This window comes from Solanum verrucosum, unplaced genomic scaffold (genome assembly GCF_900185275.1).
Source record: "Solanum verrucosum unplaced genomic scaffold, falcon-dt-bn FXZP01000261.1, whole genome shotgun sequence".
Taxonomy (NCBI): Eukaryota; Viridiplantae; Streptophyta; class Magnoliopsida; order Solanales; family Solanaceae; genus Solanum; species Solanum verrucosum.
This window is the reverse complement of record NW_026019969.1, coordinates 8,833,837-8,858,061: the sequence shown is the minus strand read 5'-3', so window position 1 is coordinate 8,858,061 and position 24,225 is coordinate 8,833,837. Positions and strand designations below refer to the sequence as shown.

Sequence of the window (24,225 nt, the reverse complement as noted above, 5' to 3'; positions counted from 1 at the left end):
TTTTACCATGGACTTTGTATAATAAAAAATACTGAAATTCTGATGGGTTCCTCAGGAACATCATTTTGTACTTGCAAGGCAGGAGTTCTTCTGTTAGGATTTGTCCATTAATGATAGCATCAGGATCAGGTATGACATTGAAAAGATAAATAGAAATGTCTCAATATCAGTACTGAGAAATAAATTCAAATTCATTCACTCCAATAATAGCAAGTAATCCAAAAACACAAGGAGCTATAGGGAAGGATCCACAAGATCCCCCTACCCATAGAATTGTGGAACAGTAGGGTGAGAGAACCAGAAAGAGCAGTTTCTCTAACCTATGGGTTTGAACCGCTAACATTTTTCTAAAAATATTCATGGGTAGACACTGTTTCATTTTGCAATCAAGAGTAACCCCACCTACCTCAACATTTCTAACCTCTAGTTCCCTGTATGAATTATCTTTTTCGCGCACCCCATTCCACCAGAAATTGTCCCCCAAAATCGTAATTGTGCACAAAGTTAAATCCCTTATACACAACCTAAGCAAGAGTATAAAAGCTGAAAATTAAATATAGCCTCAAAATTGCTCTTCTATGTTCACTTGCTGTCGGTGAAATCAGCATCAATTACGTCATCTCCATCAGGTCCCTTCCCAGATGATGATTCTGAAGGTCCATCAGAACCGCCAGGTGCTGGACCAGCACCTGGTGCAGCACCAGGCTGGTTGTAGAGTGACTGACCAAGCTGCATTACTTCTTGGTTAAGGGCAGCCATAGCATCCTTCATGGTCTGAGTTGAGCCTCCTGAGATTGCTTCTTTTAGCTCTCCAAGTTTAGCCTCAACCTTCTCTTTTACTGGCCCTGGTACTTTGTCTCCAAGTTCCTTCAACTGCTTCTCTGTCTGGTAGACAACAGAATCGGCCTGGTTCTTTGTGTCTATGGCATCTCTCTTCTCCTTGTCTTCCTGGGCAAATCTTTCAGCTTCTTTAACCATTCTCTCGACCTGTTTCCATGCAACCAGAAATCCCATCACATATGAGCAGCAAGGGGAGCTAAAATGGAATGATACACAACATATTGCTCCATATACAACCAAAGGTATTAAAGCCAATATTAGAGGAAAAATTTTAAAAAGGCAAATTCCAGCAACTGATAAACACGAAACAACTCGTCGCACAACTACCTAGCTAGAATTGCTAAAGAAGACAGTCCCTAGTAGAATTGGAAGTCAAAATCATACCTCATCACCAGGCAATGTGCTGGCACCTGTAATGGTGATGTCTTGCTTCTTCCCAGTACCCTTGTCAATAGCAGTCACGGAAAGAATACCATTGGCATCAATGTCAAATTTCACTTCAATTTGAGGAACCCCTCTTGGGGCAGGAGGAATTCCATCAAGCCGGAAGCTGCCTAAAGATTTGTTGTCCCTAACAAATTCTCGCTCCCCTTGGAGGACATTAATTTCTACACTTGTCTGACCATCAGCAGCGGTAGAGAACACTTCTGATTTGGAGGTAGGCAATGTTGTATTTCTTGGAATGATCTTTGTCATCACACCACCAAGTGTTTCCAAACCAATGGACAATGGTGTGACATCTAAAAGGACAATATCGCTGACATCTCCAGCCAAAACTCCAGCCTAGAATAATGAAGAAATTGAGATGTGCACCAAAATACTAATCAAGACCAGAATACAAGAACCGGGAACAAACAAAGGTCTTACCTGCACTGCAGCACCAAGAGCAACAACTTCATCGGGATTAACTGTAACATTGGGGTCCTTTCCAGTCAATTTCTTAACAAGTTCCTGAACAGCTGGAATACGTGTAGAACCACCAACAAGGATGACCTCGTCAATATCGCTGAAGGAGAGCTTGGCATCTCTCAAGGAATTTTGAACAGGAGTTTTAAGCCTAATTGCAGAACAAGCACAAAAAAGCTGACATCAAACCCTCATATCTTGTAAAAGCCAGGCAACTTAATCATTAAAGTGTATAAGCTATAAAAGAAAGTGTGTTATATTTCTGTTACCTGTCAAGCAGATCTGAGCATAGTTCTTCAAATTTCCCACGTGTGATAGTGGTCTCAATGTGTTTAGGACCATCAGCAGTGGCTGTAATGAATGGCAAACTACACCAGAAAATAAAATTTCAAAATCAACAGACAACAAAACCCCAAAGGGCAAAGAAGTAAAATGAAGCTTGAAAACGTCATACATACCTGATGTTAGTCTGGGTCAGTGATGACAGTTCCATCTTAGCTTTCTCAGCAGTCTCAGTCAGACGTTGAAGAGCTTGTTTGTCCTTTAGAAGATCAATGCCTTCATCCCTCTTGAAACTTGCAGCAAGCCAATCAACAATCCTCTGCATGAGTGGAATACTTCAAAATTACTTCTTCTAGCAGGTACTAGTGATTTAGAGGTAAATTGCTCAATCAAGCGACAAATACATTCTTGTTAAGGGGACAGAAAATAAACCTTGTCAAAATCATCACCACCAAGATGGGTGTCACCAGAAGTTGACAACACCTCAAAGACACCGTCACCAACCTCAAGAACTGCAAGTAAAAAAATTGTTACAATTGCCACAAGCATGAGTTCACAGAGACATGGATAAAGTCAAAACATTAAGTCAAGATGTTAAAAGACATTCTATAGTGGTATCCCCTACACTACATACGAAAGATACAGCATCAAAACCCAGCACAGAGGACATATAATATAAAGAAACAACAGTTAAGAGTTACCAGCTATAAGCCCATTCCTAAGAACCTTTTCAACACACAGCTCAAGCTCAAAAAGTTATGGGATAACCAGCAGTAAAGCGCAGCTACTAGCTCAAACCTTTTATTTTAGTTTCTATAAAATACCCCTACAAACTTGTTTTTAACCTATCCCCTCTCGTATAAATTGTGCTGAACGCACAGCATGATTGTTGGAAACTCAAAGTATGAAAATCACCAAACTGGTCACAACAACATAGCCATGCACAGAAAGCAGGGAACGGTTTCAAGACACAACAGAGCTAACACCCAGGAGGGAACCATAGTGCAATTATTACCTGATACATCAAAAGTACCACCTCCAAGATCAAAAACCAAAATTGTTTCATTATTTTTCTTTTCAAAACCATAAGCCAAGGAGGCAGCAGTGGGTTCATTAATTATCCGAAGAACCTCTAATCCAGCAATGCGACCTGCATCCTTAGTTGCTGTCCTCTGAGAATCATTGAAGTATGCAGGAACCGTGACAACAGCCTTGGAAACCTTGTCATTCAAAAATTTGGATGCATCATCCACCAACTTCCTCAGGACCTAAACCAGAAAAGAGAATAAAATCATTAGTAAGTCAACAGAAGCATGGAAGCAAACTCATAAACAACGGCCAGCTCACTTGACTATGGAACTAAAAAATAAAAATCCAAGAAAAAAGTATCTGGTAGGATGCTCAAGTCTCTATATGCCCTCTTGTCTAATCAACTTTGCAATAGTGTCACATAACTAATGCTTTATTGGACAGCAACATCATATTGTTCACACTAACTTCAGCAAAAGGCATGTGAATTAATGAACTTCAAGATCTCAAATTGTGAAAACAGTTACACTTGCCGGTGTTTTTGACATGGAGTAAAAGACTGTCTAAAAAAATGCACACCTCCTTCTGGCATATGGAGGAATATTTTCCTGGACTTGAAGTCAAAATTACATTAAACTGTGGACTATGTTGTCTTATAGGAAAAATAATGTTCTTTTACAATCCCCAGAGTTCTACTCCATATCTCTTACTTCAATCAATACTTAGATATTACTAGGTAATCAATATTTAGATATTATTGCCAACCTTAAACACAAATTATGCTAGAACGCTATCCTTATACCTTTTCCTACACCCTGCAATATCATCCGTTATCAACTTCTCTACCTATTCCATACCAAAAGCACCCTAAATGTCCAGACTTGCTCAAGGACCACAATTTCCTAGTCAGGACGGTCAGAAACACCAACTGCAATCTCATTCTAAGCATCCAACTAATACTAGTCTCGACATGCAAGTGAAGACAAATCTTAAGCGTGTTTATGAAGCAGAATACAAGATTGCATATACCTGAGCTGAAATTTCTTCAGCAGCGAATGATTTGCCAATGGCAGGGCAATCAAGCTTGACATTTCCATTCTCATCTCTGATGACATTGTACGAAACCTGCTTCGACTCCTCATCCACCTCATTCATCTTCCTTCCAATGAATCTCTTCACTGAAAAGAAGGTATTCTCCGGGTTCACCACAGCCTGACGCTTCGCAATTTGACCAACAAGCCTATCCCCACTCTTGGTATAAGCGACCACTGAAGGAGTTGTCCTCTGTCCTTCAGCATTCGTCACTATGGTAGGCTTCCCTCCTTCCATAGCAGCCACAGCTGAATTAGTAGTCCCCAAGTCAATTCCCACTACCTTCTCCGCTACCACACGCATCGGTGCATAACCACCGTTATTCCCCCGGTTTGAACTGCTCTTCTTCTGCTTCAATCCAAAAGCTAGGGTTCTATTGTTCAATTTTTGCCCTAAAAACAGAGACTTTGAAGGTTTTCTAGTGGAAGAAGATGAATTAGCGAAATATGTAGCTCCAAGAGCGTGAATTTGAGCAGTTGAAGACGCCATAGTAAACCCCTACTAACCCTAGAAAGAAACAAAGAAGAATTGAGAATTTGGGGATTAGAGGAAAAGGCGAGTTAGGAGGAAGAGGAGTTGAATGAAGAGTAGAAGAAGAGAAGATAAGGAGGAGGGTGAGGGTTAGGTGAGTACACGTGGACGGTTCTAGAATCATCTTTTGGCTTTGCACGTTTGTGATTGAAACTAAAGCTTGTGATTGGCTCATTCATTTTGGGCCCGCTCTCAGGCCCATTGGATCATCTGTAACCTATATAGGCCGGCAATGACAACTTTTCTGTTAATTTACCAATGCCCATTTTAGTGCCCCAAACAGTAATTCTTTTTTAAACATATGGTGGAAAATTGTCAATATACATTAAAATAATAATAAGTATCTTTCTTTCATATTTGAAATTCGAAAATAAAATTTTAATTAATAATGTATTTAAAAATCAATTATACTTTCCATATATTAAGGACTGTATAACTACACTCTAACAGGATATTGATTCCTTGATTTTCTCTAAATCAGTTCCTTTTATTTTTCATTGTTTTACAAATTTGATTTCTTTTTAATTGTTTTGTCTGTTGTAGGAGAAGATCAGGAATGGTATATCTTGCCAGTTACAAAACTCTATATTTAAGGAAATAATAATGTTAATAAATTGGTTAGGAATTATTTTAATTCATTTATTATTTGCTAGGTATTGTTAGAAATCTAAAATCAACACAATATATGTAATTTTCCCTTATGTATATGCAACAGGACTTCAATGATTTATAAAATGCTTTTAATATTTTAAAGCATCCTGTTTTAATACCTATTTCGTACCTTATTGACAAAAAATATGTATTGCCAAAATGCATACAAAATTGAAAACTTCATACCAAGTACATACCAAAAATAACCATAAATGATGTATATAATATGTATGTAAATGAGCTTCAATAGTTGAATAAACAATATAAATACAACTCATTTTATGTGTACAATGAGTATAAATCTAGAATTTCAAGATACAACTAATATGAGTGCAAAATTGCAATCTTTATACCAAAATCATACCAACTTATTATTAATATTTTGTGTATATAAATTATGTATACAACACTAAGTATAAAATAGAAATAAAGGACACATCTCAAAAAGTCATACTACATTTAAACCAATAATAATAATAAGCAATAATCGCATGCTTCAGGTCAATTTCATACAAATATGTGGGGTGATTTTTCAATTATTATTAAACACATGGTGGAAAATTGTGCATTGGAATAATAATAAGTATCTTCCTTTCTATGATTGTTGAATTTTTTTAATTTTTAATTTGTAGTGTGTTATATAACTACTTTTTAATCATGTTCTTATTGACTATTTTACAAAATGTTACTTTATCAGTTCCGAAATAAATATCACTTTAGCAAAAAGAAATATCATAAAATAAGTGTCATATTAGAAATTCAAGATAAAAATTAAAATGTTTTTTTAAGTCTATATGTAAAGCTCAATATCAAGAAACATATAATATAAAAGTAATGTAGTAAACTATACCTTCTATTTATTTTTATTTTTTTCTCTAATAGACATGAAATGAGCTAAAGTGACACTTATTTTGATAATAATTTAGTCTCATCATTTGACAAGAACTAAATACCATTAGACATACATTGACAAGAACTTCCAAAATGTAACTTCAAAGGCAAGGAGAGAACTTACTTACGCCACTACTCTAATGTATTTTCACACAACAAATTGCTTTTGTTGAAGATACAACATACTAGGATTCTCCTAATCAGAGTATTTCATTTAAACTGCAAGGGGAACAAGAAGAAAAAATAAGGATACAACAGCTTCTTTTTTCTAGTTTTATCAGCAGCTTTCATTAGGCAATATAGAATCACCTTGTTAGAAAGTTCTACAGTCAATTCAGGACTTTCTATCTATTCCTGGACCCTTTCCTCACATCCAGTATTACGTGGTTCTCGAAAGAGCCATGCCATGCTTCAGTCTCTCCTTAAAACATCATGCCAAATGAGTTCCCGAATATAGTCAATGCCAAGCTGATAACCATGTCATGCTTCCAAAAATTTTATTACGGCCCCAATGAAACGGATGATTGTAGGAGCATACCTTTAAGAATATTGTTTTTGAGGTAGTGCTCTCCAACCAATATCTCGTCTATAAAAACCACCAGGCCAATTAATTTGTTCAACGGCTTGATAAGTTCTATCCCGAGCCTCTTCAAGATCCTTTCCTTTTGCTGTGACTCCAAGAACACGTCCCCCAGTAGCAATGAAATTTCCATCTGCATCAAAAGCAGTTCCAGCATGGAATACTTTGACCGAAGGTGCAACTTGCTCTGCTTCCTCAAGCTTATGGATAATTGTTCCTTTCTGGTAGTTGCCAGGATAGCCATTACTTGCCATTACAACCACCATGGCTGATCCAGGGGACCAGTCCAAAGACATCCCATGTAGCTTCCCACGGCAAGCTGCCAGCAAAATTTCAACCAAATCAGACTCTAACCGGACCATCAATACCTGCAAAGGACAAGAAAAAGACTTCAAAACTATTTTATGGGATAGAGTAATTACACTGAGCACAATGAAATCCCACTCCTGTATCCATTACATGTTTCATCAGGTACCACGTAAAACCTACGGGAAAAATAAGTAACCAGAAAAATTTGCCAAACTATAACTGAATAGAATAGACATAAGACAGCATCAAACTTCTACTCTTTCTGTGACGAATATTGCCCTTCCTACAATTCTGCCTTTCCGAATACACAACGCAAAGGACAAGCATATAGGATGAACTAACTTAATTACTGTTGCTTTAACAAAGCAAATATGCAAAACTAACTAAACACAAAGCCATCCGTAAATTCTGAATCACCTATCTCACTATACAGTAATTGATTTCCCCCGTTGTATACATAAAAAAAATGTTACCCACTCTTTGGGATAGTAATTGCCTTAGAAGGCTCAACCAAATGTTCACTTAAATCCCAATTCAACTACTCAAATTGCACCACAGATGCAACTAAATAGGACCAATGAGGGTCCATAGTGAGCTAATTCTATAATTTAATACTGCCTTTGAAAAACTTTATAGTTTAAGGGACTATAATAGCCTCCACACTCCGATAAAATGTGATGAAGGCATGAAGCTACACTCTAGGAGAGATGTTCTAATGTGACAACAGTAACTTGTCATCCAAGATAGAATTCCAAAACCAAAAGATTATGAGTCTGTATAACAGATCAGATATTTCTAAGTTCATAACTGAAATGAGAGCACCCGTTTATTTAGCAATAACACCTCCAATTATCCACCTTCTGGAACAAAAATGATCTTGAACCAATTTAACAATATTCTTCACTTGTAGGACATGACGGTAATAAATCTCTTTCACAAAAAAAGAAAAGAAAAAAAGAGTACATGTTACTTTGGAAAGCACCTAGCATTCTATTGCTTCTGAAAGACTAAAACCTCGTGCACATAGCAAATGCCAAATCATGTAATGGATAAAAAGCAGTATGTTTCACATAACAAATTTATCATATACCAAAGTGAAGAACCAAAGAGTCTGATGCTTTCCTAAGCGTAATTTGAAACTAGGATCAATGGTACTAACACAAATTGCAATATGAAAATAAAAAGTTTGATTGCACCTGGCAAGTCAAATCCAACTAACCTGACACTCTGGATCTCCAAAGCGTACATTGTACTCAATTAACTTTGGCAAACCAGATTTCTTCTCGATCATGAGCCCAGCATACAGAACCCCAACAAACTTGCAGCCTTCTTCGGCCATTCCCTTCACTGTAGGGAAAATTATAGACTCCATGACCATTGATTGCAGTTCCTTTGTCAAGACAGGAGCTGGAGAATATGCCCCCATCCCACCAGTATTTGGTCCTGTATCGCCATCCCCAACTCGTTTGTGGTCTTGAGCAGATTCCAGAGGTATGGCATGCTCACCATCTACTAGAGCAAAAAATGATGCTTCCTCTCCTTCCAAATATTCCTCTACAACGACTCGAGAGCCAGCAGAACCAAAAACATTGTCTACAAGCATAGAATCAACAGCCTCATATGCTTGCTCCAATGTCATGGCAACAATCACTCCTTTACCAGCAGCCAATCCATCCGCTTTAACAACAATTGGGGCACCTTCCTGTTTGATGTACTCTTTTGCAGCGGATGGGTCTGTAAATGCTTGATACTGCAGATATTCCACCGCAGATAAAGTCAAGAGATGAAGTGAACCAAAAAATTTAAAAGCCAAGCATCACAGTACGTTTTATTATAAGTAAAACAAGTAAATATAGATGAAACTAGACAGTACGCACAGACCTTTGCAGTTGGAATTCCATATTTATCACATAAGCTCTTCATGAAGTTCTTAGAACCTTCTAAAGCAGCTGCTTCTGACGAGGGGCCAAAGGTAGGAATTCCTTCCTTGACAAGGTCATTAGCAAGGCCTGCAACAAGCGGAGCCTCTGGTCCAACCACAACTAGCCCAACTCCCCATTTACGACAGAAAGCAATCACAGCTGAACTATCTAAAACATCAAGGTCTGATATGCAAGTTGCATCACCTGAGCTGGAAATTCCAGCATTACCCGGTGCACAGAAAATAGCGTCACAAGAAGGGGATCGCCTCAAAGCATGACAGAGTGCATGCTCTCTCCCTCCTCCTCCAATTACCAAGACAACCACCCTTTCCTCTATAATAACAATTAGAAAGGAATCAATAAATAATGCGAAGGAACTTGTGAATTGTATAATATATATCACAGAGCAACAGCTACTGTATCTGTATGTGCCAGATAATTATTAAAAACACCAAAAGACAAAACTTTATATTGAAAAGGACAAAAAGAAAGGGTCTGCCGGCATTACACGGCAATTCCAAGCTATTGAATAACAAACTCAAAATTCATTCTCTACTCTAAAGGGAAGTGAAAATCAAAATCCAAGAAAAGAAGCAGGTATTAACATATCCCTTCAGTGAGAGGAAATATAATCACTTTCGAATAGGCAGAATATTTGGGATTCCAAAATTCCCAAGACATTTTTTACCCAAACAAAGGACAAAAATTGAAGGGAAGCAAGCAGAACACCGAATTTCTCAGTTTTTCCTATTCTTACATACACATAGAAAGACAAAATTGGTGTTGTAGTTCTTACTGGGGTTGCTATTATCCACTGGAAGGCTGTTGAAGACGGCGAAAGATTTGTGTGTATCAAAACGACGGCAAGAACTCCGACGAACTCGAAGATTGAAACAACCCCAATTGCTGGAACTGAAGTTGGAACAGCGTTGTTCTTTAGCCGAGAACAGCTTTACTGAATGATTCTGGCAATTGCTTACAAACTTCAAAGCAGAAGCAGCTCCTATATTGAGTGACATACATGCCATTTTTTCCTCTTTTCCTTTACCAATTCACCTCCTTCTTTTCCCTTCTCAAAACAAAAAAAAAGGTTCAAGAACAATAGCTATGTGATGATGAAGAAGAAGATGAGCAACTGTAACAGTGTGTTTTAGGTTTAGTGATGTTTAACAAAGAGACAGACTACTTACTTTATAATATTTCTATTTGGGGTTTTAGCACTAAGCCCTCTTTTGTTAAGTGACGGCGAATCAAATGGCTTTACGCAATCTTTGAGAAAACTTAACTTACTTGTTTTTTAGAAAACGTTTGACAAGTTTTTAAATTGTTTCTTTGTCTGCTGTTTTCAATTTAGTTTCTTTTTATTCAAGACTAGATGATTTCTTCTTGAATGTTCAAATTTTCATAGATAAAATTACTTTTGGGTTGGGTTATGACTTTTCTTTATTTCAATCTAAGTAAATTTTGAATGGATCAATAATCGTTTTAACTTATCTCATTTTGATCTATTCAAATTCCACCAACTTGACAAATTTAATTGCACAATTTGACTTCAAATGAATCGGTCTTTAATTTTTAATTTTATCAATCAAACTTATGCTCGCAAGTTCAATTTACTTTTAATATAACGATAGGAAAAATATATATTTATGCACGTGAAAATATTATTTACCTTGTGAGGCAAAATTAAATACCAACACAAAATAGGAACAAAAAGTGCAAATGCCACCTATAAATCTATGTTCTAATTTAAAAAAAAAATAAAAAAAATTAAGAATAGGGGAAGGGGATCGAATTGTCGAACTCCCACCAAACAATGAAACGAAATTGCTACCCCTAAGTCAAACTTTCTTAGGTTAGACACTAATCCCCCAATTACAAAAAAAAAAAAAAAAAAAAAAAAAAGGAAATTAACTTTGTACCAGAAAATAAATAAACAGAGACCACATATTATCTGTAACTTTAATATTCCCCGAGTCAAGAGGTTGCTCACTTCAATATGATCATTTGTCCATATGCTCATCGCTTTTGAACATCTTCTTGCTTTCTTTTTGTTGAAAATCCCCCAGGCAAAACGAAGTTATGGGCATACTGTTGTCAGTTTACACCTCGGGAGAGCCACATATTCTGTTCCTATTTTTATTTCTTGGATGAAGTAAGTGATTTCATTGATACCATCAAGAAATGCAAATAGTACAAAAGTGAATCTGTTAGCTCCGTTACAGGGGTTCCTATAGGGAGCTAACAAAGTCCAAAAAGGTGCCAACAGATTTAGTTTCTTTAACGACTATAAGCAAGGAGTTTAAAGAAACCACAATGTGGGTAAGCCGATAAAGATATTGAAGCAACTGAACTGACAATGGAAAGAGTACTTACAACTTCTCATCTCACGACTCAAGAGCAACAAGGTATATATGTCCATGCTCACGGTATAAGACCTTTGAAGCACATGACTCTTGGCCACATGAGATTAGCTCTTCAAAATGTAATGCCAACAGTTAATTGAAGATGCGATTATCAAAACCAACAATAGTCCGATGTGCTGAGAACAGCTCTTCCGGTCCCAGATAAATAGTGCGTATGTGATCATGTTTCACTGAATAACACATGCAAGGAAATACCAAAGACACATATAGCTAGTATTGTTCTTTTTTATCTGAAAATCAACTATTAATGCCCATGAAGCAAATTGGTGCTTAAAGAAAAACTGAAATGATTATATAGAAACCCTCAGCTTTTCTTCATCCAAACCTAAATCTCACAGTTTTCGCAAGTATACAAAACGTGCTTTGACATATATGCACAGTATTCGTACCAGCTATTGGAAAAATTACAAGATGCTCTCTCACATACATGGAACAGCAAGTCTAACAGCGTTGTGAACTTGATCTACAACCACATTTAGCAAGCACTCACAGATGAGGTGCAAACACTTTTGTCATTTTCTGCTTGGGGACAGTGGCAGACCACAAAATAGTCACTAGGGTCGTAAAGCCATGAATAAATTCTGCCTTCGAGCATGTTCTGGAACAAGGCGCTGGAGAGTTTCAGTAGGAATTCCAGTGAGCTCTACAAAGGTGCATACCACAATAATGAGGATACATATATCAAAAGAGCAAGAGAAAAATTTAGGGCCATCAAATTGAGAAATTGAATATTCAGACATTTGTAAGATATTGCCACAAGTGGCAAATGTTGAATGCTATATGGCTTAATCACTAGAAGCAAATATGAAATTTAAATATGAACAATTGAGTTGAAGAAAATAACCAGGTACCATTTTGGAGATCGAAGGTATATGAGTAGGGACTAGGGACTTCCATTTTTCATCTGTTTCTTCACACTTTTTCGATAAAACTCTAAATCTACTTGTTTGTGGTTCAATCAAGCATAGACACTGAACAGTTACATGATCAGGCAAAGATTAAAATACAACACGACTATGACACAAAAATAAATCTACTTGTTTGTGGTTCAATCAAGCATAGACATTGAACAGTTACATGATCAGGCAAAGATTAAAATACAACACGACTATGACACAAAAATAAATACGTTTCATATCAGTCAAAAATTGAAAAAATATACCAATAGTTAATTTTTGTCTATTATTATGAAAATGCTATATGTGAAATATCAATATCAAAACATATCAATGGTGTCATATCACAATACTAATAACTAATACCATCACATACTATGAGGAGCTTGTCTAGATATTGCAAGGTTGTGGGATTATCTGCTTAGACATTCATTAGGTTCCATTACAGTCATCTATCTACAAACAAATCATCTAGTGTTTCTTCTTCTCCTATTCTAGTTTTTCCTTTGTTTTGAGATTTTCTTTGTCTAAACAACTTAAACCTTTTTTCTGAGACTATGATTATTAACTCAGAACCTCCTTTTCTTCTTTGAGTTCATTTTTTTCTGAAATATTTTTAAGTTTAAAGATGGGTAACTCTATCAAGAGTCGGGACACTTTGTTTACAGGAGTTAGGACTAGCTTATCGGTGATAGAAGTTAAGCTATTTTTATTTTTGAATGGTTGGACATGTATGGTAGTTAACTACATTCCTTAGAAGTGTACGTGCAGTATAAGTAGGCAAAGTGATCCCAGGATCAACCTACACGGTGAATACTTGATCAAAAGCAGTAAGAACTAAGAACCATGCATGTGGTATCGAGTTATGCTTCTGTTTTTTTTTTTTTTGGATAAACAAAGTTGTGGTTTAACTTCCTTCATAATTAGAGAACATCATCATAATTAATCAACTACAGCTCAATATAAATTAGTTGAAGCCATATATGTGAATCCACTGTAACAATTCAGCCCTATTTAGGTAGCCCCTCCTCTCTTTCATCTTTTTTCTTTCTCTTATGTGGTGGCAGTTGAAATCAGGATTATTCAATTCAAAGCCTCAGTCTGAAATAAGTCGTATCTAATCTAATAAATCACCCACATAATATGCTTACAATGAGGTGGTCAGTCTGGAGGGAGAGAAATGGAAGGTATTTTGAAGACAAAATCAGATCAGTCCATGATGTGAAATGGAATTGTTTGGTGGCTTTATTTTTTTGGTGTAAACAGAACTGTATAGAGGAAATAGAGGATTAGTAGAATTTCTAGGAGCTTTGTAAAGCTAGAGTCTACTTGCTTTGTAACTTGTTTCTGATAGTGGCCAGCATTCCCAATGCTGATTAATACAACATTACTAATCCTTTAATAAAAAAAAAAGCCATTTTTGGTGTACGTTACCTTGGGGCTTGAAATTGTAAAGTGGTGGAAGAGGGCGACCATTGGGAAGACGAGTATTAGGATCCCTCAATTCATCAAAGAATGGATGAATACAAGCCTCTAACTGCACGATCAAAGCAGAAATCAATAGGCAACTACAGCCAAACCTTAAGATGATGAGATTGAATTAATTCAGAATGAATGTAGACTTACAGCAGTGCATCTCAAATAAGGTGAATACTGGAAAAACCGACAAATCAGGTCAACTGCTTCTGGAGGCAATCGCTTCTGAAAAACCTGCAAGATGCATTGTGAGATATAGTTAGACTTGTATAAAGGAAATAACTTACGGAAGGGAAACAGACGACTGAGAAATATGAACTCTCTGTATATGACGGAAAACAATCCGGAAAAAAGAAGCACAATTTATCAGGATATATGGAATAAAAGAAGATAAATGAGAATGTTCACATTCACTGGACTAGTTGATAGCAAAAGTTTCTAGGTGCATCACACGGAACGCCAGTTTTTTTTATGAAGAAAAAAATAAAGGCTCATCCAGGCTTGGAAGCATCTCAAACAGCCTCGAATAGAAGTATTTATATATGTAAGACATGATGAAATTAAGGCTCATTGTAAAACTCTTCTAAGAATATTTCCAATTTGGTAGTCTTCTCTGTTTGTCCCCACTTAAATCACTACTCACATTTTGTTCTGTATAATTTGGATCTTACAATGTCGTACCATCAGACACATGCGAACCAATGGGAAGAATGTTAATGTTTTTCATGGTATTTGACAGACTATGATTTTCAAGCATCATATTAGGGAGGAGCACCAATATACCACCACCCTATCAGATATTCTGGATCCAAGCGCAAGATGTTTTCTATCTTTTGCCAACAGGTTCCAATTTTTGACAGAGACTGCTCTCATTCTTAATTCCTGATTTCCAGTGTCCCATCTTTCCACACCATGGAAGAGGGTGAGTAAAAAAGTCACCCACCAGTCCTACTTTTTTCTCCAAAGCAGGCAGCAGTTCTCCACTTGCTTTTAGAAATTTCTAGATGTCATTTACTATCGTAGCCAGCAAGAGAGAGGGACTCTCTTCGAAGAATTTCATACCACCGACTCTTGCCTATAGATCGTCAGCCCAGATTCAATACAGCAATAAAATGAGGCAAATACAACCTAAAGGAAAATTAAGTTATCAGATTTATTTAGACACACTTCCGCCCATACTTATTTTTTTAATCTATCTTGCTCCCTTTTTTGGGCGCAAGTACTTTATCCACCTTTGGACTTTTAAGTTGTAAAGCAGAAAGAAGCAACTTCCAAACCTGTCCTTCACCAACTTAAATTAATTAACATCAGTACTTCTAACGTCATCCTTCATAACTGATGTCAGGAAAAAATGAATCAAATCAAGTAGCCAGTATTTTCTAGTTACCTACATCTGACTTTCAGTAGAGGGAAGAGTAAAATAAAAGCTATGATCATAACCCATTTTTTCATCAAAAAGTAGAAGTGATGGAATGACGAAGAGCACATAAGCATGATGCAGTGAACACCAATAATCAACCTTTATATATTGAATTTCAGCTTTACTTGACACGGCATACCTTATGCCAGGGGTGTGGCTTTATTTGTGGAAATTTAAACTCAGTGTAGTTTGGATTCATACATTTTATCTCCTCTCTAGTAGGTGTCCCCAAAACCTGCATAAAATTTGAAGTAGAATAGGGAATACTTATTATTGAGGAAGATGGTCCATAAAAAATACTGACATAAGTAGGTTGACAGATAACAATCCATCTTTTTCTGTCAACATGTACAGATACATTATAAACAAAAGTCCTCAAAAAAATAGTCTCAAGGTATATACAAAGAGGACTCCAGCCCCCCACCACCCCACGCCAACTCTCTTCCGGGTGGAGCATAAAACAACACTTTAAAGTGTATGACCGCACCAGAGACATGAGTAATGTGTTCATCAACAAGAACCCCTAAAACTAGCTGGGCATTTCAAAAGTAAAAAAGTGGATGAGCAAAACTTCATTGACTCAAGGAGAGATATCTAGTATAGAAAAAAAATATATCTTCTTCTTTTTAACTGGTACAAATAGAACAAAAGATATCCAATATAGGTCAAAAGCGAATGAGTGCAAGTTGCACAAATTTCAACAAATGCAAAATCTAATATTTTTGCTTTCTCTGATTTGTTGCCCATTGAACTAAGAAAACTGGATATTTTTCATATACACATTAGGTATTAACATCACATAGATAATTTGTCTACGATCATACTGTGTAAGCATGCTCTCTTTCTTTTTTTTTACAATTGGCTGTTCCCAAAAGGAGACATGCTCTCTTGTTTACTGAGGCAACAAAGGTCCAACTGAATTGTAAAGGTAAGAAAATCAGCAAAGTAACTTTTGAGAAGATGAGATCAAAAATAGAAAAGTTTCTAAAATTCACCTTTATAATCTCTACTAATTGATCAACCCCACTCTCTCCAGGAAACAATGGCTGTTAAACAGAATTGTTAGAAGTATTAGAATAAAGAATACAACATATGATTAAGAATAGCACAAAACAGTAAGACAGGAACTTACCTGTCCAAGAAGTAACTCAGCCATCACACAACCTGTAGACCAAATATCAATAGCTGTTGTGTATTCGGTGGCACCAAATATGAGTTCAGGGGCACGATAATATCTCGAACAGATATATGACACATTGGGTTCACCTTTCACCTAACCAGTGGTCACAGAATTAAGTCGGAAAACTGTAGCGAGTGTGTGATTCTTAAATTCAGAGTGATCTTTGCAGAGAGAAATTACCAAAACTTTTGCGCTTCCAAAATCACAAAGCTTCAGCTGATGTGTGTGTGGATTTACCTAAGTATAAACAGTAATTCAGTTTAGTGAGAAAAAAAATCACAGTGATAATCAGCAGACACCATCAATAGCAGTACCATAACACTTCCCAAAATAAGCTGACATCATCATGGATTCTACCATAAGATTATACTATGGCATCTCTTTTTCTTAAAGGTGTAAATGTATAGCCTCTTAGACAGTTCAACTTAAAAAGATTTGTATTCTTATCTGCTAGGTACTAAGTTACTTGGAACTCTAGAGTCTACTCAGTGGCTTGTTTAACATATAATAGCAAGTTAAAGAACTTTTCAATACCCTTTACCACTTCACTCGTAATGATCTTAAGAGTTTTTCCAAAATTGGAGTATTTTACCGGGAATAACATATCATTATACACACATCATAAGACCCTAAGGGGTCGTTGGTGTGAGGGATTAAAAATAATAGTGATGGGATAAGGAAATAGTGATGGGCTAAAAAAAATTTATCTTGTTTGGTTTCCATGTTTGGGATAACTTATCCCACCATTTATATCATAGTGATGGGATAAGTTATCCCATATACATGGTGGGATAAGTTATCCCAGTATAGCTAACCCCAGGATAAGTTATCCTGGGATAACTTGTTCCCAACCAAACGACCCCTAAATATACAATTTGCAAGCATATATGCAAAACGGTCAGGTGTTCCTCTTTTCAATCCATTTCCTACTTTTTGCTTTAGAGTTTTAACTTTTCATTAAATAGGACATTATGTGAGTTCTTATTTTATTATATTGCTTTCTGTGAGAATTTCTTATGAAGAATAGGGCTTTCTATGAGATGAAGTATGGAGTTTTGTTCACTCAGTTTAACCTTAAAATATCAAAATATACAATACAGAATCATATCAAAGTCTATTATGCAAACAAAAAGGTACAGTTGATCCAGCTAGATTATTAAGTTACAAAATCACATGTGCACATAATGCATTTCAGCTTATCATACTCATTCAGAAAAGAAAAGAAAAACACACCGACTTATCTAATCATGATTAGAGGACCTTTTATCCAGAAAAGAATACCCAAAGAATGAGCTCCAGAACAAGAAAAGAAAATTAACAAAGTATGCAGTCGATAGAGCAGAAATCCACTGTCATAAAAGAAACACCTAACCAGTAAATTCTGAGGCTTGATATCACGGTGACAGATGCCAATACAGTTATGAATATAAGCCAGCGCCCTGCATATCTGAGACAAACAAAGGAAAAAGTTATAGTAAGTGAGACATTACATGGCCTCAAATCAATAACTGGTCCAGCATTAAAGTTTGAAATTTCTGCAAGTAGTTAATGGTAAATTTTCTAATAGAATAATTCAAAATATTTTAAGCTAGTGTATAATTAAAAGTTTAAAACCACCAGAAAATGCCACATGCCTGATAGGTATAGAGTTTGACGTATATCAATGGCATCCTCTGGTTCATTCTGCTGTATTGTCTCGCAATACGATTGACAGATTCTGGAACAAATTCAAGGACAAGGTTGAGGTATACTTCCTCCTTGTCTGTAGTTGAGAAGAAAGAGTGTTTAAGAGCAACAATATTAGGATGATCCAACATTTGCATAATCTGCAGTTCTCTGTTCTTGTAGCGCTTATCTTGAAGAACCTTCTTAATTGCCATAATCTCTCCAGTCTCTCTACATTTCGCCTGTTACAATAGCAAATTTATATCACAATAATACAGAACACTGTAAAGAAAAACAGAAGTAGATAATCCAATAATAGTACACACACACACATATATATACATACTTAATGATACAAAGATAACTCAGAAATTATAGCAGTTCTTACTTGGAAAACCACACCAAAAGAACCAGTTCCAACCACATGTTCTGCTATGTAACTTACATTCTGTGAATCCAAATAAAAATAGTCATTTTTCATCCCAAACACATGACAAGTAATACTTCTCATAACTAATTAGAACCTGCTTAGGTTGACCATTTCGACCACCAATACTGGTTCTAATAACATGCCCTGTTTCTGCACCCACACCATCAATTATATCTGGTTCACTGTCCTGCATGATATTACACAAAGATAGAAATAATGATGTTTTCAGATAAATGAACATTGAAGCTGTAATGCTCCAATAAGCTGAGCGGGAGAAGTATTCTTGAGAGACACAAATCAGCATATATGTATACTAGAGCACCATAAGCAAAAACAAAAAAGAAGCAAATTTACTCGTTGAATCTAACAATGAAGGGAAGAAAGCAAGTCTCAGAAAGAGACAGCTGCAAAGAGAGAGACTGCAGCACTTAGGGGGGGAGGGGAGAGAGACAGAAGAGAAACCCAGGATTGTTAGAGAAAAATTCAGTTATAGAATGAATAAGTCATACAGTGATAACAATAGAGAACTCCTTAGGAATATTAACTTAAGGCCCTTAATTATAATTATCATTAAGATGTGTGTACTTACAGTTACCATGTTTATAACTAATCATGCTTCTATGGCATCGAACAGAAAAAATCTTTATAATACATCTTTGTTGATAGGTTCATCGGGTGGGAGACATATGGATTTGCAAGGATTCAACACTAAATCAAGGTTTTCAACTTTCAAATGACTTGTTATCAAGTTCATTTGAATGAATACAACATAAGGTTGATATGAACTGATTTAAGTAAGAAAATTCAAATCCTGTCTATATCCAAAGAGGTGTGGGGTATTTAAGCCTGCGGATTTGAATTACATAGGACCAATATGTCTATCCAAGGACCCTAGAGTAGATACTGAAGCATTAGCAATGTCAGGCAGACTATTCCTGAGAAACAAATGTCAACGAACTCCAGTAAACACGTAACATGGTATGTTCAACTTATTAGAGAACCTAGTAATTGCTGTAACTAAGACCACAAGTGATAAGGTTAACTATGCAACATTGACTAATTGGTATAGTGAAAATTTAGAAGCTCACCCCATCATCATCATGGTCCGCCCTGTCTCTCAACCTCATCTCAAACATCTCTCTTCCCAACCAGTCAACTGAACTAGATGAACTCTTGAATCCATTCGCACTTCTAGAACTGCCTGCTCCTCCGTGGCCAAGGCCAGTGGACGCCATAAATGAACCTTGCAGAAGTCACTGACACTAATCTCTGCACCTCTCTGCATAATTCCTTCTGGTGCAGCCCTCCATCCCGTGGATGTTCCTGTCTACCTAGTTTGATGACAAGGTCCTTAACTCAATATAGTTGAAGAGAAATTCTGACTAAAATTAAGCAAAATGAAGTTAGTTGGTATGAGATAAATAAAAATGCTGCAAATAGGAAGCAAAACACAGTAATAAAAATATTGATTCATTAAGCATCAACCAAATTGAGAAGACCAGGTAAAAGGAAAATGTACAAACCAGCCAATAAATGCCACATTTAGTGCATTGCATTTATATTCCAGTTTTTATTTGGGAGTGGGGGGTTCGGAATGAACCATCAATCAGGGTGCTGAATGGAAGAGTCAAAGAACTTACCTCATTATGTTAGTCTTAAATATAGAGTTCTTATGGTTCTTATCGCTGTATGCCAGGTTCTATAAGTTCAAACATCAAGAAACGAACTAGTTTCTTCGGCCGCCCCTCAATGGCACTTATAAACACATAAGTATAAGAATGTTTGTTCTACCAGGCGCGACAGAGTACTCAACCAAGCATTCAGCTCGATAGATTACTCCCACACCAGATAGTTCTCAGGCGCAAGATTGTCAACATGCCCCAATGAGAAGGTACTCTCAAATTGAATATCTTGTGGCACCACATCTTTAGACAAAGGGCAGGTTTAGCTATAGCCCAGTCAATTGTTGACAAAGAAAAAACAGAAAAACCGAGTACACTCCATCTCCAATGAATCATCTGACTAAGTTTTCATGAAGTCAACACATACGTTTCACAGCTAGGGACTTACGCAAAGATTCAAGAGGTTAATACCTAAGAGAAAGGGCAAAATACGATCAAATATTCCTGATAAATAACAAATTTCTGTTTTGCATAGAAATTTGATTGAGAAGACAATGCAAATATGGAAGTCAAACAGCAACAGAAACACAACTACTTCTCATTCTATTATAAAAGAACTATATATCAATCAATCACTACGCCTCAACACCAAACTAAGTCATGTATCATTATTTGTTCCATCTAATTCAAGTCCAGGTATTCATTCTATAACCAGATATACTTCGGCCGAAAGTAAAATAAACAGATCTATATCCAATATGAATAGTCCTTTATTAGATGAAATGAGAGTGAAGAAAGTATTTTAGCAGAAGTGACCGCAATTGCCCAATTATGTTTAGCAAAAACAGCTCTCTTGTAACATCCTTAAGTCTTCTCATCAATGCGGAACCTCTCTGACTACTATTCACAGCTCACCATGACAAACTCAGCTGCTCAAATTATGAACCTCTTCTATTTGATATTGCTTAAGAATATGAACATTGATTTCAAACTTCCATCTTCACAACTAATTTCTCTCCAATAGATTGCAGTTTACACTAGATCAACTCCTTCATACACACACTGATGACAAAACGTGAAATTACACAAAATTTTCAACGCGTAATCCGACGAATTACAAGTAACGGAAAGAAAATTAAGAATAAATCCGCGTCCAAGCAGTTACGAAACGATCGTCTAAGAACGAAAATCATATATTGTAAGCTCATAATGTAGATAGCAAAACTAGAACTAACCTCGATGAATACAAAGCAGTATCGAAGCATTTCTTCTTCAACGATTTAAGCAAATGGAGATTTTCAATCAGTTTACACTACAAAATGCATATTAAAATTGTGGCAATTGAAGAGAAAAAGCCAGTTGAAGAGTCAGATCAAACGCAGGCGAATTAGTTTTTGAATATTTTTTCTGGGTTCGTGTTTTGGTTCTTTCTAAAATGCGAGAAGTGTGAAGAGAGAGAGAGAGTGTTTAGAGGTTTTCGATACTTTTAGAGAGAGTGACAGTCTTCTCTGACAAGTGAAATGAGTATAAGATGACTCTTTTTCTTCAAACATTATCTCTCATAAGAGAGATATTCTGCTGCTTTCACACCCACTAATGGTGGTTCCAATCACCCAATCAATTTATTCCTCTTTTTTCTTTCTCTTTTTATTACGGGCCTCACGTAGATTTAGTTGAAACTTTAAAAAAAAAAAAAAAAAAAAATTGTGTTGAAAAATAGCTTTTGGAATTCGAAGTTGGATTTGCACATATATTTTGCTTGGAAAATGAAAAAAATAGTATAAGTGAAGGTGATATTTCTCTGAAAACTAATCTAGGTCAGTTTTTGAAATTTGAAAATTCATAATACACAAGAATTAAATTCAAACACTTATTCAGCTAAAGCAAAGACCTCAGTAATAGTTTATTTGGTATTTGAGATGTTTGAAATCAGACAATTGATAAGAAATTGTTCAAATGGCAAACACACTTCACTTCCTCTTCGAAGTTTGTAAGTTCAAGTTATCAAGAAAGCAAATAGATGGGATAGAGATGTAATTTTTCAAACCTCTACATAATGGTTCAGTTTTGGAAGTAAATTTCTACGTATTTAAAATTAATTATAGGAGAAGAAATAGTATTCATTTTACAGTTGTGAGTTTAAACTTAATCAAGAATCCATAATTCAAATCATTAGATGTAATCCCATTCTTTTGTAGGATTGGGCATTATCATACCTTGAACAGAGAGGTCCAATAATGCTTCCGAAGTCGTTTTCTTTCCCTTTCACCTCCCCAATTAAAATAATTCCAATATTTGTCAATTCTTATTAAAGTAAGTTTTCATTAAAATCACTCCATTGATTTTATTTAATGACCAGAGGGTGCTCTTATGAAACTTTTGTTAATTATCATAGTCAAAAGTATTTACTAGAAAAAAATAGAATAAAGGATAATTCATTGTATCTATTTCATTTTTACGTAGGGTTCAAAAAAAAAATCATAACTTTAAAAGTTATGATATAAACAATTTACCCTAATACAAGCATGAGTGTCTGATTCCATGACTTAGAATTCAAAAGAAAATCACAACTTTAAAAGTTATGATATAAATAGTTTATCCTAATACAAGCATCAGTGTCTGATTCCACTACTCAAATTCATGACTTAGAATTCAAAAGAAAATCACAACTTTAAAAGTTATGATATAAATAGTTTATCCTAATACAAGCATGAATATTTGATTCCATGACTTAAATACATGACTTACGAAGTCCATATCACAATCATACATACAAGGTTGGAATTGAGAATTAATATAAAATAGATATACATAATTGCTAATATAGAAGCAACCAAGGAAAACCAAACAATCATATAACTCCAAAGAGGTGATCCAAGTTTTCTTTTTCTAAAAAAAGCTGTTTTAATTTGACTATTTGAAATGATGCCATGTATAATTTTTATTATTATTTTATAAAAACAGGATTCATACCATTCGAAGTCAAAATACATTTCTAATTTACCTTTCAATATCTTTTTCATTGATTAAAACAAATTGCTTGTTTTTCCTTTTATGTTTGTTAATTGTTACCAAACAAAAGGGGTCTTCTTTTGAAATTACATATATACTTGAACTCGAGATCTCTAATTAAAAATGAATGAGTATTTATCACTTCATTACCATCCTTATTATAATAAATATTGATAACGATTATTAGGGTGAAAAATATTTCTTAAAAAAATGTTAAGATCCCAAAGTCTAAAGTTGAAACTTGGAAGTATCAATTACAATCTTTTTTTTTATTATTTTTATAATTTAGAGGCAAACAGATAAGGCTGTGAAGCAAGTGGTTATAAGTTTTAGAATAATAGTGATGCAGACATTTTTATTCTTTCTTGGTGACCAAATGAAAATGTTGTTAATTATTTAAACCAAGGCATGTCACGTGACCCCACCCCTTAAACATCGGATTAAGACAGGACCTCTCACGTGATAAAGACACGTGTCATCATTTTGGTCCAATAGTTTGCATTATCGACAATCTACAGGGCTAATCATAGCGATAAACGATAAGTATAACTTGTGAAAACCGATGTTAGACGAAGCAAATTAGGTGTATTAATTTGTCAAATTAAATAATTCAAAATACTTTATTTATTTTATTTCTAGATAAAAAATCAACATTTCATCTTACTTATTCATTTAGCAAATTAAAAGAATTTTATTATTATTTTAATCGTACTAGCTTTATAATTAAATAACTACATAGAGTAGAATTGTAGCAACTAATTTAGAGTTTCAAAATATCTTTAAAAAATTTAGTTTAGTAAAATAAATATATAATTAAAATTTTTCTTTAGGAATGTGTCCGATTAATTGGGGACAAGTGATATAAAATAACAGAAGTATTCCTTCCTTCCACTTCTATTTGTCTACTACACTAAAATGTCAATTTAGAAAAAAAAAATAAAAATTTATCACTTCATTCCTAATTTATTCTTATTAATTATTTCATTTTTTTACTCGTATATTCATTCTATACTTAATTTTCTAGTCTGGGCTATGTCACTATTGTAAATATTCTTCCTAGAATAT

The 24,225-nt window shown here is 35.4% G+C and overlaps 3 protein-coding genes across 4 annotated transcripts; all 3 read right to left on the bottom strand.

Moving 5' to 3' along the window:
- Positions 1-170: 170 nt before the first annotated feature.
- LOC125816832 (stromal 70 kDa heat shock-related protein, chloroplastic) lies at positions 171-4,717 on the bottom strand. The gene is made up of 8 exons (XM_049496466.1): positions 4,087-4,717; positions 3,044-3,296; positions 2,461-2,540; positions 2,205-2,347; positions 2,016-2,114; positions 1,708-1,897; positions 1,225-1,623; positions 171-987 (listed from the first exon to the last, which is right to left on the bottom strand). Exons 1-8 carry the CDS (start codon positions 4,636-4,638, stop codon positions 583-585), a joined length of 2,121 nt encoding a protein of 706 aa, XP_049352423.1. The 5' UTR covers positions 4,639-4,717; the 3' UTR covers positions 171-582.
- A 1,601-nt stretch (positions 4,718-6,318) lies between these two features.
- LOC125816836 (phosphoribosylamine--glycine ligase) lies at positions 6,319-10,226 on the bottom strand. Its single transcript, XM_049496474.1, has 4 exons — positions 9,830-10,226; positions 8,993-9,366; positions 8,331-8,861; positions 6,319-7,170 (listed from the first exon to the last, which is right to left on the bottom strand). The coding sequence occupies exons 1-4, from the start codon at positions 10,059-10,061 to the stop codon at positions 6,763-6,765; spliced, it is 1,545 nt and encodes a 514-aa protein (XP_049352431.1). The 5' UTR covers positions 10,062-10,226; the 3' UTR covers positions 6,319-6,762.
- Positions 10,227-11,648: 1,422 nt separating this feature from the next.
- On the bottom strand, positions 11,649-21,766 carry LOC125816839 (shaggy-related protein kinase kappa). Of its 2 annotated transcripts, none has more exons than XM_049496477.1 (13): positions 21,384-21,766; positions 19,615-19,908; positions 18,621-18,713; positions 18,485-18,544; positions 18,066-18,338; positions 17,804-17,878; positions 16,612-16,668; positions 16,384-16,524; positions 16,247-16,297; positions 15,391-15,486; positions 13,982-14,065; positions 13,790-13,892; positions 11,649-12,102 (listed from the first exon to the last, which is right to left on the bottom strand). In XM_049496477.1, exons 2-13 carry the CDS (start codon positions 19,759-19,761, stop codon positions 12,014-12,016), a joined length of 1,269 nt encoding a protein of 422 aa, XP_049352434.1. In that variant the 5' UTR covers positions 19,762-19,908; positions 21,384-21,766; the 3' UTR covers positions 11,649-12,013. The 2 variants fall into 2 exon arrangements, with proteins under 2 accessions (XP_049352434.1, XP_049352433.1); XM_049496476.1 differs by having other exon boundaries at positions 19,615-19,857; positions 21,384-21,689.
- Between the last annotated feature and the right edge of the window lie 2,459 nt (positions 21,767-24,225).

Coding starts and splice junctions, on each gene's coding strand:
- LOC125816836 (XM_049496474.1), bottom strand. CDS start 10,061: ATGGCATGTATGTCACTCAATATAGGAGCTGCTTCTGCTTTGAAGTTT. Junction 8,862..8,992: donor ATGGAATTCCAACTGCAAAG/GTCTGTGCGTAC, acceptor GAATATCTGCAG/TATCAAGCATTTACAGACCC. Junction 7,171..8,330: donor TTGGAGATCCAGAGTGTCAG/GTTAGTTGGATT, acceptor TGTCCTTTGCAG/GTATTGATGGTCCGGTTAGA.
- LOC125816832 (XM_049496466.1), bottom strand. CDS start 4,638: ATGGCGTCTTCAACTGCTCAAATTCACGCTCTTGGAGCTACATATTTC. Junction 2,541..3,043: donor TGGTACTTTTGATGTATCAG/GTAATAATTGCA, acceptor TTTTACTTGCAG/TTCTTGAGGTTGGTGACGGT. Junction 1,898..2,015: donor TGCTCAGATCTGCTTGACAG/GTAACAGAAATA, acceptor TTCTGCAATTAG/GCTTAAAACTCCTGTTCAAA.
- LOC125816839 (XM_049496477.1), bottom strand. CDS start 19,761: ATGGCGTCCACTGGCCTTGGCCACGGAGGAGCAGGCAGTTCTAGAAGT. Junction 16,298..16,383: donor CTGAGTTACTTCTTGGACAG/GTAAGTTCCTGT, acceptor TCTGTTTAACAG/CCATTGTTTCCTGGAGAGAG. Junction 14,066..15,390: donor AGCCACACCCCTGGCATAAG/GTATGCCGTGTC, acceptor TGCATCTTGCAG/GTTTTTCAGAAGCGATTGCC.